Source organism: Betta splendens, chromosome 17, assembly GCF_900634795.4.
Source record: "Betta splendens chromosome 17, fBetSpl5.4, whole genome shotgun sequence".
NCBI lineage: Eukaryota > Metazoa > Chordata > Actinopteri > Anabantiformes > Osphronemidae > Betta > Betta splendens.
This window is the reverse complement of record NC_040897.2, coordinates 11,674,098-11,694,395: the sequence shown is the minus strand read 5'-3', so window position 1 is coordinate 11,694,395 and position 20,298 is coordinate 11,674,098. Positions and strand designations below refer to the sequence as shown.

At 37.8% G+C, this 20,298-nt stretch overlaps 4 protein-coding genes across 5 annotated transcripts; 1 reads left to right on the top strand and 3 right to left on the bottom strand.

Moving 5' to 3' along the window:
- Positions 1-1,942: 1,942 nt before the first annotated feature.
- LOC114844878 (uncharacterized) lies at positions 1,943-5,344 on the bottom strand. The gene is made up of 6 exons (XM_029132545.3): positions 4,953-5,344; positions 4,143-4,445; positions 3,761-4,042; positions 3,496-3,600; positions 3,265-3,308; positions 1,943-3,093 (listed from the first exon to the last, which is right to left on the bottom strand). Exons 1-6 carry the CDS (start codon positions 5,005-5,007, stop codon positions 2,917-2,919), a joined length of 966 nt encoding a protein of 321 aa, XP_028988378.1. The 5' UTR covers positions 5,008-5,344; the 3' UTR covers positions 1,943-2,916.
- A 1,349-nt stretch (positions 5,345-6,693) lies between these two features.
- Positions 6,694-8,709, top strand: si:cabz01074944.1 (uncharacterized). The gene is made up of 4 exons (XM_029132548.3): positions 6,694-6,981; positions 7,320-7,610; positions 7,705-7,983; positions 8,173-8,709. The coding sequence occupies exons 1-4, from the start codon at positions 6,930-6,932 to the stop codon at positions 8,346-8,348; spliced, it is 798 nt and encodes a 265-aa protein (XP_028988381.1). The 5' UTR covers positions 6,694-6,929; the 3' UTR covers positions 8,349-8,709.
- Positions 8,710-12,322: 3,613 nt separating this feature from the next.
- On the bottom strand, positions 12,323-15,298 carry LOC114844880 (uncharacterized). Of its 2 annotated transcripts, XM_029132549.3 has the most exons (6): positions 14,877-15,298; positions 14,003-14,305; positions 13,681-13,907; positions 13,371-13,465; positions 13,074-13,117; positions 12,323-12,969 (listed from the first exon to the last, which is right to left on the bottom strand). In XM_029132549.3, the coding sequence occupies exons 1-5, from the start codon at positions 14,929-14,931 to the stop codon at positions 13,075-13,077; spliced, it is 723 nt and encodes a 240-aa protein (XP_028988382.1). In that variant the 5' UTR covers positions 14,932-15,298; the 3' UTR covers positions 12,323-12,969; position 13,074. The 2 variants fall into 2 exon arrangements, with proteins under 2 accessions (XP_028988382.1, XP_055359852.1); XM_055503877.1 differs by lacking the exons at positions 12,323-12,969; positions 13,074-13,117 and having other exon boundaries at positions 13,626-13,907.
- A 152-nt stretch (positions 15,299-15,450) lies between these two features.
- Positions 15,451-20,298, bottom strand: LOC114844759 (uncharacterized). The gene is made up of 6 exons (XM_055503917.1): positions 20,284-20,298; positions 19,115-19,286; positions 18,738-19,016; positions 18,173-18,262; positions 17,613-17,671; positions 15,451-17,069 (listed from the first exon to the last, which is right to left on the bottom strand). The coding sequence occupies exons 1-6, from the start codon at positions 20,296-20,298 to the stop codon at positions 16,869-16,871; spliced, it is 816 nt and encodes a 271-aa protein (XP_055359892.1). The 3' UTR covers positions 15,451-16,868.

Genomic DNA, 20,298 nt, shown 5'->3' with positions numbered 1-20,298 from the left:
TGTTCATCTCAAGGAGAGGATCATGAAGAGAAAACTCAACCTGGAGTTTTCTACTAGTGTCAGCACACACGCCTCACATTAACCATGAACTTTAACATTCACTGCACGGTAGGTTTTATGTTAACACTTCACATTCTGCCACATTTCATACAAGATTCACCTGCCATTATTACAAATATATAAAAACAGATACATCAAAACATCAGTAAATATTCAGACTGAAACTGAATGAAGACTTTTAAAATGATACTTTTTAGAGATTTCATTCACTCCAGATTTCATTCACTCCACTGGTGTCACTGGTGTACATAATTTGCTGATTGCAAATTCAGTTTTTTGTTCATTTTAAGCTGTTGAGCGTTAACATACTTTATTGCTCTTGAGAAGGTTTAAAATCAGTTTGCACTTGAAATAAAAAAAAAAAACAGGCATTCAAGTCAAGGCAGTCATTCTCATGTCTGAACCAGTTGAAACCAGAAGTTTGCATACACTACATAAAAGCACACATATGCTTTTTTTTCTTTACTGTCAGACATGAAGTAAAAATAAACTTTCCCTGTTTTTGGTCAATTAGAAGTAACAAAATTATTTCTATTTGCTAAATGTCAGAATAATGAGACTAGGTTTTTTTTTAGACAATTCTTTATTACTTTTATCAGAGTCAAAAGTTTACATACACTAAGATCACCATTCCTTTAATCAATTAGGGAAATCCCAGATGATGAGGTCATCTCTGTGGAAGCTTCTGATAGGTTAATTGACAGCAATTGAATTAATTTGAAACACACCTGTGGATGTATATTAGGGCACATGTGAAACACAATTGCTTGTTTATAAAACATCATGGGAAAGTCAAAAGAAATCAGTCAAGATATTAGAAAGAGAATTGTGGATTTGCACAAGTCTGGTTCATGGGTGCAATTTCCAGATGCCTGAAGATGCCACGTTCATCTGTTCATTGTACGCAAGTATAAACATCATGGGAACATCCAGCCATCGTATCGCTCGGGAAGGAGACGGGTTCTGAGTCCCAGACATGAATGTACTTTGGTCCAAAACAACCCAAAGGTTGTGAAGATGCTGGCTGAAGATGGTAAGATTGTGTCATTATCAACAGTGAAATGAGTACTGTACAGACATGGGCTGAAGGGCTGACGAAACTAAAAACTAAAATTGAACTGTTCGGCCACAATGACCATCGTTATGAATGGAGGAAAAAGGGGGAAGCCTGCAGGCCTCAGAACACCATCCCAACTGTGAAACATGGGGGGGGGGGTAGCATCATGTTGTGGGGTTGTTTTGCTGCTGGAGGGACTGGTACACTTCACAAAATAGATGGCATCATGCGGAAAAAACAGTATGTGGAAATATTGAAGCAACATCTGAAGACATCGGGCAGAAAGTTGAAGCTTGGGCACAAATGGATGTTTCAAATGCACAATGACCCGAAGCACACTGCCAAACTGGTTACAAAGTGGATAACGATAACAAAGTCGACGTTTTGGAGTGGCTATCACAGAGATCTAAATGCTATTGAACATTTATGGTCAGAGCTGAAAAGGCGTGTACCTACAAACGTGGCTCAGTTACACCAGTTCTGTCCGTAGGAATGAGCCAAAATTCCTACCAACTACCAATATATTAATTCGCTGATTAATGCCTTCTACACTTGCTGTGTTGTCACTTTACTGTAAGTTTGCAATGTTTAGTAATAAAACATATTTTGTTGTGTTCCAGCTTCAGAGATGGCCTGATCATCATGACGTCTGCCGTCATCACTGTCCATCTCATGGAGAGGACCAAGATTCAGTCAGAGCATTCAGGATGAGTACAGAGATCCAGTACAAAGTCTAAATAAGAAGTTTGGAGAACCAGAACCTGAAACAATAAAAAACGGGCAACAAATAGGGTTGGAAATCAATTATGGCTAGTTATTTAAATTTTAGCTTTTAAACTTTGTACATTAAAAATCATCAAACGTGGTGTCTGCTGTCATCACTGTGCATCTCATGGAGGAAATCAAGTAGAAAAAGCCATCAGCTCATATTAACATCTGTGTCTCACATTGTGATTGGAACATTTGATGGATGTTTCAGACCAGTATGGCATTAGCAACCATGTTTTAATAGTCTCAATAACAATCACTCTTCTGACGGCTAAAAACAGAGTGCAGTTACTGTGTTGGACTGAATCAGGTGTGTCTGTACCTAATAAAGTGGCCAGTGTGTAAATGTAACACTACATAAGGTACAGTAAGATCAGGTACTGAAGCACTTTACTGACACTAATGATTCCCTGAAGTGAAATTCATCTTTATCATTCATAAAAAACTAAACATCTGAACATAATAAATCTAAAGTACAGTACAAAAATACAAACTGGATCCTATAAAAATCATATATAAAATTACACACATAACTAAGTTAATTTCAGTAACAGTCTGTTTCTCCATGAGGTAAATATGACACTTCAAGAGCCTTAAACTCTGCAGTGACTTCAATTACTAAACCAAAATAGTGCAAAATCTGCATTACTTGGTAAAGTGGCGTCAGTAAACAATCTCTGAAGTGAAGTAAACAATCACTGGTCAAACTAAATAAAATGACAATAAACACACAGCTTTACGACGTCAGTTTTCTGTCATGACACGGTTAGACTTGGTTTTACCTGTTAGCGCTTGGTTCAGATGCCTTAACACACTCAATAGAATGTAATTCATGCTGCTTTTAAACATTTATCCAAACATCCACATTCACTCCAACAGAAACATTATTATTATTATTATTTCGAATGGTAACTTGTCTTTCTTTATAGATGAAGAAACTTGGTGGTAAAATGATGAGGGGAGGGAAGAGGTGGAAGATGTTAAAATAGTAACAGAGATGATGATGAAGATGATGGAGTGGATAAAGAGTGTCAGGGGTGATGAGCGCCTGGTCCCTCCACCAAAGCATACACGCTCTGTGGCAGAGCATGGCTGGTCTCAGATCTGCTGGATCCAGCGTGAGACCCGACGAAGCAGTAGGTGGAGTTTGAAGGAAGGTTTGAATTATCACTGACTGAAAACCTTTGCTGAGTTTGACCTGTAGGAACCTTGAAAATAAAAAATTGATATTAGATAAAAGCTCATATGTACCATGTGATAAAATGTGACACGATGTGACTGATGTGCAACAGAACACATTTATTTCCTCTAATCCAGTTACCAACACCTTTGCTAAATCTAAGGGAGTTACTCTTTATTAAAATAAGAAGCGGACTTACATTAGTAACTGCATACACTGTGTTTTCCACAGTGAATATTTTCTCTGTCAAGAAAAAAAGGTTATTTGACATTAGTCATTCATTAAAATACAGCATTACAATGTTTTCATTTATATTTGATCTAATTATAACACAGTATTAAGAAAATAATAAATATTTTATATATTCTAACAATATAAATTCTAACTAAATGTTATCCTGTAATTTTATGGTAAATAGATATGAACTTACTTTTTCTGTTCTTCATATAACAAAGACCAGCTATAATTATACCAATAATGATGACAATAGGCACAAAAACAAATACAGCCACATGGCTCCGTGATTCTTTGGCCTCTGTAAAACAGACAAAACCAGATTTAGACCTGAGCAACTTGTGAGTGAGATTTACTATTTGAAACTAAATTTCATTTCAAATTTTCATTGACAACAGTGTTATTTAGCCGAACTACTATCTAATCTGTGCAAGTCTTAAGTCTTTTGACTTTAATCTTACGTTGGTAACAGAAACTCTGTATCTCTGGTGCTCCTTGGTTTGTGGTCCAGCTGACCTGGTTGCTATGGTTACAGTTGATGGAGTCATTCTCAAGGTAGACACGAAGATCAGCAGCAGAGGTTGTAGCTTTTGATCCGTCTCCATCTTCACTGCAGGTTTGATTGACACATGTAAAAGTGGTGCTGATGTGAGAGTCCTGTGTCCTGCAGGTCACAGTGAGGTTACAGGAGTCTGAGCTGCTGGACACTGAGTCCACAGTCAGATTAACTGGAGACACTGGAGCTGGGTGGACAGAAATATGAAAAACACTGTAGGAATATGACAGTACAGTAGATGGAAACAGTAGTTCATCTATCGGTGTCTCAGATGTTAACAAACTTACCTTGAACTGTGACACTGTAAATAGCTGCTGTTTGGTCTTTATCTTCTGTAAATACTGCAGTATAAACTCCACTGTCTGTCTCTTGTACATTCTTCAACTTTACAGTGTAATTTAAAAACTCAACTCTTCCAGTGTAAATATTAGAAACTTTTGGTTTTCCATTACTTGCAAATGATACTAAATTATTTGTTCCATTGAATTTCCATGCAAAAAATAAGAAATCCTCAGGAACATCATCTTCCTTAACATCCAGCTGTACATCATATCCCTTCTTCACAAACACAGAGGTCACAGCTCTGGATGCTGCAAACACAGTAAACACACAATACAATTAAACTGTTATTGGCTGTAGGTTATATGTAATAGTACAGTAATAGTTAGTACAGTCCTGTGTAGTCAACATAGATAAGTAGAGGATGATTCATTCAAACATCAACACCTATTGTTTTTCTCTGTATCCTACTGACTGTACTTGTAGCTGTTTGTACAAATATTAGAAGTGGACTAGACGGTTATTTGTGAAACAAAGGATTGTAGCAAACAGCAACCTCAGACTAGGAGCTTAAACTTAACTGTTTTACAGTAAACATATGTAACTATTTACCAGTGGGGTCGTATCTGTTTGCTTTTAAAATGTATAAGAATTAAGTTAAAGTTAGAATATGTTCAGATATCAAACAGTATGACACAAACGTCACCGATGTGACGCAGCAGAATCAGAACAAAGCAAAATCCTTTAATGTTAACATAAACCAGCAGGATTTCCATCAAGGAATCCATTCAAATACCTGTAGCACAATAAACGCTTACCTTCATATTGAAATGATAAGAACAGGAGAATAACACACTGAAGAACAAGATTCATTTTCTATACGTATGTACAAGCTGCCGTCGTCTTCAGAATGTGTGTCTGACGACTTCCTGACAGGAAATGCAAATACACTTTTTCAGCCCTCATTACTATTTTTCAAATATGGATCCTAATATAAAGACTCTGAAGGGAAATGTTGTTTTTGCTTTTGAGGGGAGGGCGTTCTTTTTTCGTGTCTGAAATAATTAACAGTTGAATTAATGTTTTGTTTTTGTTGTTTGTTTTATTAAATGTCAATCAGAAGCACATGCAAGAACGTGTGAGTCATTTGTGTTTTGTCCTTTTTTTTAGGCTGCCTGCAGGTGTCAGAGATGAGCAAACCTACAAGAAGTTCTTAAAAGTGCACTAATGGAAAAGAATTAAACAAAGTCATTACACTAAATACATTCAGGTATTCAGCTCTAGTTTGTGACTCAGGTGTGAATATCCTCATGCCCCAAGACACTCACCAGTGTTTCCTGAAGCCCATTATTTGCATCCTGGGGAGGTTGACTTTAGCGCCACTAAATGAAAAATCAGAGGTATTTTATTGTATTTGTACGTGCTTGTAAACACAGCTGTTAGAGAAATGCACAGAACAAAGACCTGAGCAAGACTAGAGAGAGATAAGACAGACTTTAATCCCACGATGAGGAATTTCTTTTGTCTTCAGCAGCAGGGGACATTAAATAAGACAACGGACAAAAAAAGACAGCAGTATTAATTGTACAAAAAAAATAAATAAAACAGGGTATCTAGTAATTTTTTGACCACAATGAATGAAAATGAAAATACACCATGTAGATGTGACATGAGAGTTCATACATTTCTTCTTCTTTTCCTTTTGGCTTTTCCAATCAGGGATCAGTGAATCATCTTTTTCCACCTTTTTCTATCCTGAGCATCTTCTACACTCAACATCATGACATTAGTCTTCAGAAAAAATCCAGTAAAAACTTCAGCAATTAGATCAGCAGACGCTTGCAGAGCATTCTATGGCTTCAGAGTACTGTGGGTGTTTGGCGTCTGCCTGCTTCCACTGTGTACATGATGCTTCTTTGATCCTCCAAACATCCTATTGGGGCTCTTCAGGTGCTGTATAGATCTGGAGTTGGACTTTTCAGGGGCGGGGACCTGGCAGGTGGCGGAGGTCGTCTCCATCGTAGCGCTCATGATCACCAGCAGTTCAAAGTCGGCCAGTTCTGGATCTGTCCAACCCCCCCTGACGGGACACGACAGCACATAAAAATAACAGCACAAAAAAATAACAGGCACAGGCTCTATTTCAACAAAGCTCAACCACAATTTCCTTTTCATCAAGCACTGAGACCCTAAATACAACTAAACATAATATCTCTGTATACTTTCACCTTTAATTATAAAACCACAGAAATGTTGTGTTTCAGACCCTATGCCCTCCAGTGACATGCTGTGAGGTTCATATCGGGTGAGGCATAGAGTCCTCCAGAGTCAGATTTAATAATTATAATTGCAAGTTCTAAAGGCTGCTGTGATGAGGGAGAGCAGTACCGTTCACATCATATAACCTGCGTAGGTCTATAAGCTGGAGAGGTCAGGCCTGCATTTCTGTTCTTCATTCTCAACGCCCAGACACTCAATATTTCCTGTGATCACAGTGAGCGGCTTCCTATTGGTCAGTATTTGGGCAATGCCCCTCACTGTGAAAGTAGATAGAACAGGAAGAACATATAACATTCAGCTGCTTCATCATCAATAAGCTGCTACATAATTTACGAACTTGTGATTAACTTAATTGAATCTAAGGTTATATATTTTTTGTACTCAAAGTTCTAAATTTGAAAAAAAAGGAACAGGGTCGTCTTCTACTATTGACTATCGGCCATGAGTGGTCATATTTCCTGTAAGGAAGTTGACAGACAGACTAAAGACAGAGACAGCTTCTACATCTGAATAACATGGATCACACTCTTCAATGTGTCTTTCTCCTCTTCTCATGTCAATATCAAGGTAAATAATATTTTGCTACTAAAATTTAAATGGCTTCCTTGATAAAAACCTGCCTAGTTTATGTTGGCCAGGTTTTAAATGTTCAATATAGTTGCAACCAAATAAACAGCTACAAACTCTGGTGAGAGTACAGACAGTACAACACAGAGAAATAAATACTTTATTCATTTGGACTTCCCTGTATTAAAGCAAGTATCAGAATGTTGAATCACCATTTTAATGCGTTACAAATGAATTGTCTTCTGCTGTTGTATGCAATCTACAGCCAACAACTATAATTCATAGTTATAAATAATATTCATACAAATAATTGTATTGTGTGTTTACTGTGTTTGCAGGATCTAGTGCTGTAACGTCTTTGTTTGTGAAGAAGGGAAGTGACGCATGGCTGGATGTTCAGGAAGCTGTTCCTGAGAGGTTTGCATATATCGAATGGAACGTCAATGAAACAAATTTAGTTTTTTTTCGGCCTGGTGAAGAACCAATTGACACTAAAACAGTAGAGTTTTCAAATACAAATTACACTTTGAAACTGAAAAATGTGCAAGAGACCGACAGTGGAGATTATACTGCAGTAGTTTTAGAGGCTCAAAGGAAAAAAGTGGCTGAATACAAAGTCATAGTTCAAGGTAGGTTTACATTTGAGACGCTGATAAAGATCAACTACTGTCGTATTTTCTATCTTTCATATTCCTACAGTGTTTTTATAAATTTCCTCCTCAGCTCCAGTGTCTCCAGTCAGTCTGACTGTGGACTCAGTGTCTAAGAGCTCAGACTCCTGTAACCTCACTGTGACCTGCAGGACACAGGACTCTCACATCAGCACCACTTTTACATGTGTCAATCAAATCTGCAGTGAAGATGGAGACAGAGCAAAAGCTACAACCTCTGGTGCTGATCTTCGTGTCTACCTTCAGAATGACTCCATCAACTGTAACCATAGCAACCATGTCAGCCGGACCACAAACCAAGGAGCAAAGATGCAGGATTTCTGTCATCAAGGTAAGACAAATATCTTAACAACACACAGTTTAGTCTGTAATGTGCTGAAATACTGTGGCAAAGGCAAAGGCCACTGTATGATTTCTCAAAATTCATCCATCCACAGCTAATTAATATCTTCTGCACCTGCTATGTGTCACTTTGTGTTTGCTTTGTCAGTTTAGTAATGAAACATATTTTGTGTTCCAGCTTCAGGGACTCTCTCTGCTGGTTTCCCTCTCTGTCTGGTGAAGATGGTCGTGTTCTCTGTTGGCCTGATCATCATGACGTCTGCCGTCATCACTGTTCATCTCAAGGAGAGGACCATGAAGAGAAAACTCACCCAGGAGTCTTCTACTAGTGTCATCACACAAAACTCACATTAATCATGAACTTTAACATTCACTGCACATTAGGTTTCATGTTAACACTTCACATTCTGTTACATTTCACACAAGATGTAGTACAAATACATTAAAAATATAATTAAAATCATCACAGGGTTTTTGAATCAGTTCTTCAAAATAAGGGGAAGCATTTAGAACAACCAGGAAGGACATGATGAGTACAGAGAACTACAGTAAAGAGATTCATAAAACAATTATTAATAAAAACCAGAACCTGAAACAAAACAAAAAGTTAATTAAGGGGCAACAAACAAACTTCAATCATATATTGTATATTATTTATGTCTTTTTCCTAGTTTTAATTTTCAAATTTTGTACAATAAAAATCATTTAAACGTGGTGTCTGCTGTCGTCACTGTGCATCTCGTGGAAGTAATCAATAAGAAAAAGCCCTTAGTTCATATTAACGCCTGTGTCTCACAATATGACAGCAAATTGTCAGCTGGACCCCAACAAACATTCCAGTCGATTGGTTTCTTGTGCTGTTTGTTTATGGCTCAGACCAGTGTGACGTAAGCAACCTTATCTCAATAAGTTCAATAATGATCACGCTTCTGACAGCTTCAATTAAAAACTGAGACAGTATCGTTCTAATTTCATGAAAGTAATTAGAGAGTAAACAGTGGCAGAGTAACTGTGTTAGACTGAATCAGGTGACAGACCCTATGCCCTCCAGTGACATGCTGTGAGGTTCATAGCGGGTGAGGCATAGAGTCCTCCAGAGTCAGATTTTATATTTATAATAATTTGTAAAAGTGTATATTTTACTATTTAATTGGCAGAATGCATGCTGGCCACGTTTCATATATTATTGTCATTAGTATTTCACCTAAAGGAACATATTTAGTCTTGAAGGAACATGTATTTTATAGCATAGAGTAAACGTGTCACGATCTGGGTTTTTGTTTCTTGTTTTATTTTGAAGGACTCTGGTTTCACTTATGTTTTGGTTTCCTGTTTTAGCGCAGTAGTTCCGGTTTTGTTGCTTCATTCTGTTCACGCTAACTTTACTTTCGGTTGTCATTACACGCACCTGCCCGTCATCTAGTAATCAGTTCTCAGTATTTAGGCACCAGCATTCACCCAAGCAAACCGCCAGATCGTTGATTCTATGACCGCACGTTCCAGCAATTCTATTGTTCAGCTTATCCTGTTGCCGACCCAGTTTCCGTATGTCTGACCATCGCTTCTCGCTTGATCCAGACCGGTATTGTAAATCACTGACTCCGTTGCTGAACTCTGCTTGTTTCTGGACCGATCTAAGCCCGCCGATTCTAACTCTGAGAGCTGAGCCTTTTTGATATTGACCTGTGTATGATCCGGACTGTTTTGTGACTTCGATTCTGGAATAAAACCCCATTTTTCACCACCTACATCGGGTCACTGCGGTCAAGTGAGCCGTCGTTCGTTCATCCGTCGTTCAGCCAGCCGCGCTTCAAAAACGTCTTGCGCCCGTATTACGCGCTTTACAGCAGAGCACAAAACACGCTCGTCGCGACTTCCTCTTTTCATAGCGAGACGTCGGTCTGTTCAAAATATGGAAAACTACGAAACAAAATATTGCATATATAGAAAAACTGTCGCCTAATAAAGATCTGTGTACTTTTACTGTAAAATTAAGCATTTATTAGTATTTAAAAATACCATGTCATACTGTAAAACTTTTATAATTAATAACTTAACTTTGGTGCATAGTTCCAGGCTCAGACCACTTTCCCCTTGTTCTACTAGAGGTGTACTATCACCCCACAAAGATTTGTGTATTTTTACTGTATAGTTTTGGATTTATTAGTATTCACAACTACCAGTTCATACTGTAATACAGTCAACTTTGATCATTAATAACTTAACTTTGGTGCATAGTTCCAGGCTCAGACCACTTTCCCCCTGATCTACTAGAGGCGTACTATCACCACACAAAAATCTGTGTATTTTTACTGTATAGTTTAGGATTTATTAGTATTCAAACCTACCAATTTATTCTGTAACTGTATGGGCCGTATAGTCAACTTTAATCATAAATAACTTGACTTTGGTGCATAGTTCCAGGCCCAGACCACATTCCCCCTGATCTAAAAAAAAAAATCTGTGTATTTTTACTGTATAGTTTAGGATTTTAGTAGTACCATGTTATGCTGAAATATGGCCCTTACAGTCAAGCATAAAACCAATAAATACTGCACTACAAACAGTGTAGTGTGTAACTTTCTTTTTTATTGTTTTAAGTCTGTATTGTGAAGAGAGAATAATTGCATTAAATCTAATCCTGAATATTTGGTTATATACATTTTGTATTTACATTTTAGTGTTCAAAACTAGATATTACAATGTGTAAGAACAGAGACGGCAATAACTTTGATAAAACAAACTCCAGACATGGGAAATGGTTTAATGAGAACAAATAACGATTTCAGTATCCATCCATTTTCAACCGCTTTTTCTGGGGGCGGGTCGCGGGGGCAACAGTCTAAGCAAACTCCAAACTTCCCTCTCTCTGGACACTTCCTCCAGTTCAGGCCAGCCCAGGACCTGTTTGCCTTGGGAGACCCTACCAGGGGCATTTAGCCCCCGACAACATAGCTCCCGGGGTCATTCAGGCACACAAACTCCTCCACCACGTTAATGTGTGTTTCACACATAAATATTCAGTTTTTGATTGTTCCATGACTTTATATTACATATTAAACATTTAGTTTCAATATTAAAAGTCACACTTTGGAGTCCTAACAGATGGTAATAAAAGGATTTAACGTGTGTGTGCTTAGTCTCACTCACAGTTTTTTTATATGAAAAGTCACATAATCTGGGCCTGGCATTATGCACTAAAGTCAAGTTATTAATCATCAAAGTTGACTGTATTACAGTATAACATAGTACTTTCAAGTACTGCTAAATCCTAAACTATACAGTAAAAATACATGAATATTTGTGAGGTGATAGTACATCAATAGTAGAACAAGGGGAAAGTGGTCTGGGCCTCGAACTTTGCACCAACGTCAAGTTATTAATCATCAAAGTTGACTGTATTACAGTATGACATAGTACTTTCAAGTACTGCTAAATCCTAAACTATATACTAAAAATACACGAATCTTTGTGTATTAGCAATACTAATAAATGCTTAACTTTACAGTAAAAGTACACAGATCTTTATTAGGCGACAGTTTTTCTATATATGCAATATTTTGTTTCGTAGTTTTCCATATTTTGAACAGACCGACGTCTCGCTATGAAAAGAGGAAGTCGCGACGAGCGCGTTTTGTGCTCTGCTGTAAAGCGCGTAATACGGGCGCAAGACGTTTTTGAAGCGCGGCTGGCTGAACGACGGATGAACGAACGACGGCTCACTTGACCGCAGTCATCGGGTCCCGGCGCTGTGCATTTGGGTCCTCTCTCTGTAACAAAACGAAGATGAATACAAGTTGATAAAACAGGCAGAAGTAATTAAAGAAATGTTTTTTTACAACAAATGTCATCTGAAGTCATGTTGCATGCATAGTTTTATGTATAATTAAATTGAAAACCAGTTTCTTGTATCTTATTGCCTTTTCAGAGTTTCCAGATATGTGGGAAGAAGAGAAGGTTCCCACTCACCTGCAGATGTCAGTATGAAGATGATGATGAAGATGATCACAGTACAAAAATACAAACTGGATCTTATAGAAATCATAAATAAAAATTAATGAGACATAACTGAGTTAATTTCAGTAACAGTCTGTTTCTCCATGAGGTAAATATGACACCTCAAGAGCCTTAAACTCTCCAGTGACTTCAATAAATGACCCAAAACAGTTTAGTTTTTGTGGAAAAGATCATAATGTAAAACCGATCATAACAGTGAAAATGTAATGTTTCTCAGGCTTTTGCTCACAGTCACAATAACATTGTTATTCACAATATGACTGTCACGATGTTCCGGGAATTAGGACCCAAATGCACACCGTAGACTTGAGTAAAACAGGAGGTTTTATAGCTTGTAGTCAGACAGGCAATGGTCATTCACAGCGCAGGAAAAACCAGGTTCCGATGAGGTGCAGGCAAAAACATGAACAGGGACAGGCAATGGTCAAAATACACAGCAAGGTACTTTCAGAGGCTAAGCAAAAACTTGACTTGCTGTCAAACTTAAACATTTATCCAAACAGATGACCAGAAGCTTTCCACATTAAATTCAACAGAAACAAAACTTTGATTTCAAAGGTTTGAGCAGTGACAGAACTTTTGGTCTTCATGGAATAATAGTGAAACTACATATTGGTTTATGTCAGAGCATGTGCAGACAGCAGCTCTACAGGCTTCTGACTTGTTTTTTATTCTGAACGATAACTTGTCACTTTTTATAGATAAACAAACGTGGTGGTAAAATGATCAGGTGGAAGATGTTAAAATAGTAAGAGAGATGAGGAGGAGGAGATGATGGAGTGGATGAAGAGTGTCAGGGGTGATGAGCGACTGGTCTCTCCACCAAAGCATACACACTCTGTGGCAGAGCATGGCTGGTCTCAGATCTGCTGGATCCAGCGTGAGACACGACCAAGCAGTAGGTGGAGTTTGAAGGAAGGTTTCAATTATCACTGCCCTGAGTTTGACCTGTAGGAACCTTGAAAAAAAGAACAGAACACATTTATTTCCTCTAATCCAGTTACAAACACCTTTGCTAAATCTAAGGGAGTTACTCTATATTAAAATAAGAAGCGGACTCACATTAGTAACTGCATACACTGTGTTTTCCACAGTGAATATTTTCTCTGTCAAGAAAAAAAGGTTATTTGTCATTAGTCATTCATTAAAATACAGCATTACAATGTTTCCGTTTATATTTGATGTAATTATAACTGCTAACTCAAAGTATAATATGTGTAACAAAGGCTGCACAAACACTGACACAGTATAGTAAAAATTATAAACATTCTATGTTGTTAATAACAATAGCAATAACAATATAAAACTAACTAATTAAATGTTATCCTGTAATTTTATGCTAAATAGATACATACTTACTTTTTCTGTTCTTCATATAACAAAGAGCATACCAATAATGATGACAACAGGCACAAAAACAAATACAGCAACATGGCTCCGTGATTCTTTGGCCTCTGTAAAACAGACAAAACCAGATTTAGACCTGAGCAACTTGTGAGTGAGATTTACTATTTGAAACTAAATTTCATTTCAAATTTTCATTGACAACAGTGTTATTTAGCCGAACTACTATCTAATCTGTGCAAGTCTTAAGTCTTTTGACTTTAATCTTACGTTGGTAACAGAAACTCTGTATCTCTGGTGCTCCTTGGTTTGTGGTCCAGCTGACCTGGTTGCTATGGTTACAGTTAATGGAGTCATTCTCAAGGTAGACACGAAGATCAGCAGCAGAGGTTGTAGCTTTTGATCCGTCTCCATCTTCACTGCAGGTTTGATTGACACATGTAAAAGTGGTGCTGATGTGAGAGTCCTGTGTCCTGCAGGTCACAGTGAGGTTACAGGAGTCTGAGCTGCTGGACACTGAGTCCACAGTCAGATTAACTGGAGACACTGGAGCTGGGTGGACAGAAATATGAAAAACACTGTAGGAATATGACAGTAGATAGAAACAGTAGTTCATCTATCGGTGTCTCAGATGTTAACAAACTTACCTTGAACTGTGACACTGTAAATAGCTGCTGTTTGGTCTTTATCTTCTGTAAATACTGCAGTATAAACTCCACTGTCTGTCTCTTGTACATTCTTCAACTTTACAGTGTAAGTTAAAAACTCAACTCTTCCAGTGTAAAGATTAGAAACTCTTGGTTTTCCAGCACTTACAAATGATACTAAATGTTTTGTTCCATTGAATTTCCATGCAAAAAATGAGAAATCCTCAGGAACATCATCTTCCTTAACATCCAGCTGTACATCATGTCCCTTCTTCACAAACACGGAGGTCACAGCTCTGGATGCTGCAAACACAGTAAACACACAATACGATTAAACTGGTATTGGCTGTAGGTTATATGTAATAGTACAGTTAGAGTCAGTACAGTCCTGTGTAGTCAACATAGATAAGTAGAGGATGATTCATTTGTACTGCATTAAACTGCTGATTACTAACTAGGACAGTCAAGCTGCAGGATACTGACTATGAAAAAACATCAACACCTATTGTTTTTCTCTGTATCCTACTGACTGTACTTGTAGCTGTTTGTACAAATATTAGAAGTGGACTAGACGGTTATTTGTGAAACAAAGGATTGTAGCAAACAACAACCTCAGACTAGGAGCTTAAACTTAACTGTTTTACAGTAAACATATGTAACTATTTACCAGTGGGGTCTTATCTGTTTGCTTTTTAACATGTATAAGAATAAAATTAAAGTTAGAATATGTTCAGATATCAAACAGTATGACACAAACGTCACCGATGTGACGCAGCAGAATCAGAACAAAGCAAAATCCTTTAATGTTAACATAAACCAGCAGGATTTCCATCAAGGAATCCATTCAAATACCTGTAGCACAATAAACGCTTACCTTCATATTGAAATGATAAGAACAGGAGAATAACACACTGAAGAACAAGATTCATTTTCTATACGTATGTACAAGCTGCCGTCGTCTTCAGAACGTGTGTCTGACGACTTCCTGACAGGAAATGCAATACACTTTCTCAGCCCTCATTACTATTTTTCAAATATGGATCCTAATATAAAGACTCTGAAGGGAAATGTTGTTTTTGCTTTTGAGGGGAGGGCGTTCTTTTTTCGTGTCTGAAATAATTAACAGTTGAATTAATGTTTTGTTTTTGTTGTTTGTTTTATTAAATGTCAGTCAGAAGCACATGCAAGAACGTGTGAGTCATTTGTGTTTTGTTCTTTTTTTTAGGCTGCCTGCAGGTGTCAGAGATGAGCAAACCTACAAGAAGTTCTTAAAAGTGCACTAATGGAAAACAGAATTAAACGATGTCGTTACACTGAATACATTCAGGTATTCAGCTAGTTTGTGACTCAGGTGTGAATATCCTCATTCCCCAAGACACTCACCAGTGTTTAGTGAAACTCATTATTTGCCTCTGGGGAGGTTGACTTTAGCGCCACTAAATGAAAAATCAGAGGAAAAGTTATTTTATTGTATTTTTACATGCATGTAAACACAGAAATGCACAGAACAAAGAATTGAACAAGACTAGAGAGAGATGACCGTGAGAGTTGTGCAGGTTCATCCATCTTCTTCTTCTTTTCCTTTCAGCCTTTCTCATCAGGGATCATCACAGCGAATCCATCCATTCATCCATCTTCTACCACTCAATCCCTAGGCTTTTCCAGCAGGCTGAGGACACTCTGACCAGGTCACCAGCCTATTGCAGGGTCACACAGAGACAACCAACCATGCACACACACACACTCACACCTACGGCAATGGAAATCCAATCAACTAATCGCATGTCTTTGGACCGTGGGAGGAAGCAAGAGAATTTTGATGTTCCTGATTGTGTCCAACCTCGTCACTACTAAGAACCTCAGCATCTTCATCTCTGCTGCCTCTGTCTCTGCCTCTTCTCTTCCTCACTGCTACTGTCTTTTACCCATTGTCAGGATCGGCAAGGTTACTTCCTGTTTGGACCACAGACCAGGTTGTGTTTGAAACGTTTCATTTAACTCTGACTCACAGCTTTTTTTCTTGTTTGCTCTAGTTTTCACACTGGTTCTGCCACTGTTTCATGTCTTGTTTTTTAAAGCCACTCATTGTCCTCGTCCTCTACCTGATTTTTTTTGTATTCCTTTCGTTAGCGTAGCGTATTGTCCCACTCGCTGTTTAATCTGGTATCTGATCCTAACATTTTATATTCACCCTGCGTTTGCGTGTCCTCTGCTGTGGTGGGGACAGATCGATCCTCCAGGTTTTTGCTCACCTCATCTTATTATCAATAAACCTGCCTTTCTCTCCATTTCAGTTCCATTTATCCCTTCTCTGTGGGTCCTCCCTCACCCTTTAGTGTGAGTTTTCTGCAATCACCACACCCATAGAGCAGAGCTGCTCTCACCACCGTCTTGTCTACATTTCCTTTGAGTTTTGCTGACACTCTTCAGTCACTCAACACTTCTGACACCAGCTCTGACCCTCCTTCACTCACCTCTTTACCTCTTTTTCACAGTCCTCATCACACTGAACTGCTGTTCTACCTCCGTTCTCATTTAGATGTGCAGGTTCATCTATAGGCATGCTTTTAAACTGTATCTTATTTACCTAAACCCACACACAGACACACATTCACATACATTGGTGACAAAGGGCAATGTGAGCTTTAGAGTCTTGCACACAAACACTTCAGCATATTGAACCACAATCCTATGACTGGTGAATGGCAGTCTTGGCAAAACAATCCAGGAAAATCTCTTGCAGCTTTAAACAGCACAGCAGTGTTCTGTAGCCTCTGAGCAGCATTTGAGCCTCACTACTGTTTACTGCCTGCATCCACTGGGTGCGTGATGTTGTTTGGTCTTCTAAACATCCTATTGGGGCTCTTCAGGTGCTGTATAGATCTGGAGTTGGACTTTCCAGGGATGGAGAGTTGGGCTTTTCACGTTTCATAACTTGAGCATAAATAGTCTCTGGGGAAGAAGTGTTCACTGTGTCTGTAGGATGTTCAGATCTTTGGGGAAACTGCACCAAGGCGTAAGTAGAAGTTACAGGGTCCTGGGTCTGAGTTTGGGCTGAGTTAATGTCCTGAAAACAAATTAAAAATACACGTTAGGTAGAAAAAGTGACATCCTGATATCTAAAACTGGTGGATACATTCAGACAAATGAATGACTAAACATTTGATAATTTCTTTTTGTTTATAAGACATTTGAACACAAGAAAGCAGCCAAGACTAATATGCATGTGACTGGTGCACATGGAACACAAGGTGTAGCCTTTTACATGTAGACAGACTGCATATTCATGCCGGCAGGCCAGTTCTGAAGGCTCAGCTCTTTATCTCATGCCTTTTATTAAAACCTGGGTTAAATTATTGTAATAGAAACACGCGTTTACATTTTTTTTTTAATTTTAATAAATCAGTCCTTCAAACTACATGCTGCACATTCCACCCACCTAAACCACAACTGTACACAGGCTGCACCACTTTCAGTAAATAATTGGTGTTAAAGTTCATCACTGATGGTTATTTTTATTATTGTAAAAATAAATGTGCTTCATTATATTGCAGATGTTAATAGACACATAGAGGACATTTCATTTCCTTAATGTTTCATTTCAGCTTACCTGAGGATTGTCATATACTGTATTACCGTTGCTCTTTTTTTTGTCTTTGTTCTTTTTACCTGCAGGTCAGTCATAGAAAATACATGTTGATTTGCTTTTTCCATTTACTAGTAGTTTAAATTCTAAAAATTGTTAGTGTTCGCATTTTTAAGAGAATCACGAGATAAGGGCTTCAAATGTTTGATCTGATTTGATCTTAATACATTAACTCAATTTAACTGAAGTCAATGAGCAAACCATTAAACCTCCATGCTGTACAGTATACAGTGTCCTCAGATATAGCTGTGCTATTACCTTCTATAATTGAACAAACTCATCCCATTCGGCAGCAAAATGAAATTCTTATTGTAATTAAAGTGGAAGTTGTGTTTGTTTGGAATTTTTTTTTCTTCTGAATAATTTAATGAATTTTTCCTTGCACTGACAAATCAGTTTTACAAGGCAATGAGATGGTAAATCATGTTGAGTAGTGGGTAGAATGTGATCAATGTTCAATGTATTCCATTGAGTCAGATACCTTTGTTACTAAATAAGCTTAAAATTATATTGCAAACACTTACATAGTATGAAACCCACAACAGCGGCGGTGGCAACAACGACACCAGCTACTGAGCCAAACACAATCCCAGCTGCACTGTTAAGAGAAGGTTCTGTGTGAAGAAGAAAACAAACAAAATACTGAAATACTAATACTATGTGAAAATTCTCATTCACATTCTCTGTTTAATTAGACATAGTGGGTTGGGACCATGTTATATACACTCAGGATATTTTTGTGGTTACAGTGTAAAACCACTACATGTTTAGATTAATCCTTTTAAGATGCAATACTTATTGTGCTCAAGATTTCATGTAATGTATTGATATTTACACTGGTACAAACTGGTAAACTAATAATGATACAGATAATAATACAGATTTCGAAACTGATTTAATCATATAAGTTGTTAAAAGCTCAAATACAATTAAAACTATCAAGAGGTTACTAACAGAAAAATATTAGATAATTAAATTTCAACAATTTCAACATTTTCATTAACCACCACGTTAAGTGAGCTACTATCTAATCTGTGCAATAAAAATAATAGTAATAACTTTAATAACAAAGTGTTTTTGTCAACTTACGTTGGTGACAAAAGTCCTGTATCCTTGCTTCTTGGCTTGTGGTCCGGCTGACCTGGTTGCTATGGTTACACTTAATGGAGTCATTCTCAAGGTAGACATGAAGAACAGCACCAGAGGTTGTAGCTTTTGATCTGTCTCCATCTTCACTGCAGGTTTGATCGAGACATGTAAAAGTGGTGCTGATGTGAGAGTCCTGTGTCCTGCAGGTCACAGTGAGGTTACAGGAGTCTGAGCTGTTAGACAATAAGCCCACAGTCAGATTAACTGGAGACACTGGAGCTGAGTGGGAGAAAGATGAAAATCACTGTAGGAATATGACAGTAGATAAAAAATATGACAGTAGTTATTCTTTATCAGCATCTCCAATGTAAACCTACCTTGAACTATGACTTTGTATTCAGCCACTTTTTTCTTTTCAGTCTCTAAAACTACTGCAGTATAATCTCCACTGTCTGTCTCTTGCACATTTTTCAGTTTCAAAGTGTAATTCGTCTTTGAAAACTCTACTGTTTTAGTGTCAATTGGTTTTTTGACCAAGCCGAAAAAAAACTAAATTCTTTGTTTCATTGACGTTCCATTCGATATATGTAAACTTCTCAGGAACCGCTTCCTGAACATCCAGCTGTGCATCACTTCCCTTCTTCACAAACAAAGACTTTACAGCACTAGATCCTGCAAACAAAGTAAACACACAATAAAGTACAAATATATAAAAAAAACATCCACCAACCAGAAAAGTAATTTTCAATTGCTACATGTGAACTACATCTCCTTGAAATTAGCATTGTGTGTAAATGTTTGTAAATGACTTAACCCATGTTACAGTGTTTTCAGTTTGTCTTGATTCTGGTTCCTTTTTCAAACATTGATTTTATGTTATTTTTTTGGTTTGACACATCTTGGATAAGCTCCAAAGACATTTCACTACATAAACCAGTCACATTTTGAACAATGAAGAAATACTCGTAGCAAAAGAAATGCTTACCTTGAAAAAAATATAAGAACAGGAAAACAGCACATTGAAATATATGATCCATGTTAAAAACCTTCTGTATCTAGAGGCTGTGTATGCTGTGTATCCTGTCTTTAGACGTCTCTTAACAGGAAATACGCCTACACTGTGTCGATCATATTCAGTTCAAGAGCACCGCCCAGTTCACATTGTTCAAATTTGGATCACAAAACTTAAAAAAAAGACTACATATCTAATGGTGCCTGACCCAGTTCTCCTTCGTTATGACCGCCAGCGTTGCCCTGTGCCAGTTTTTTACCGTCGCCTGCCGACTCCCAGTTTGTACCTCTGCTTGTGCTTACCTGTGTTTTGACCTGTACGACCTGTATTCAGCTCTGCCATTAAATGAACTTTTACTTACCCCTTTGTCTCGGTGCTGTGCATGTGGGTCCCATACGTCAAGCAGCCTAACACTTCTATCATGACAGTAGCCAGTAGCCTTGTCAAGAGCTATGAAGCTCTTGTACTTTAAATGTGCTCCTGTAATCTTGAAAAAATGGTCTTCGAGACAGAGCTACATTCCAACAGCCCTACTGGCTGTTTAGACAT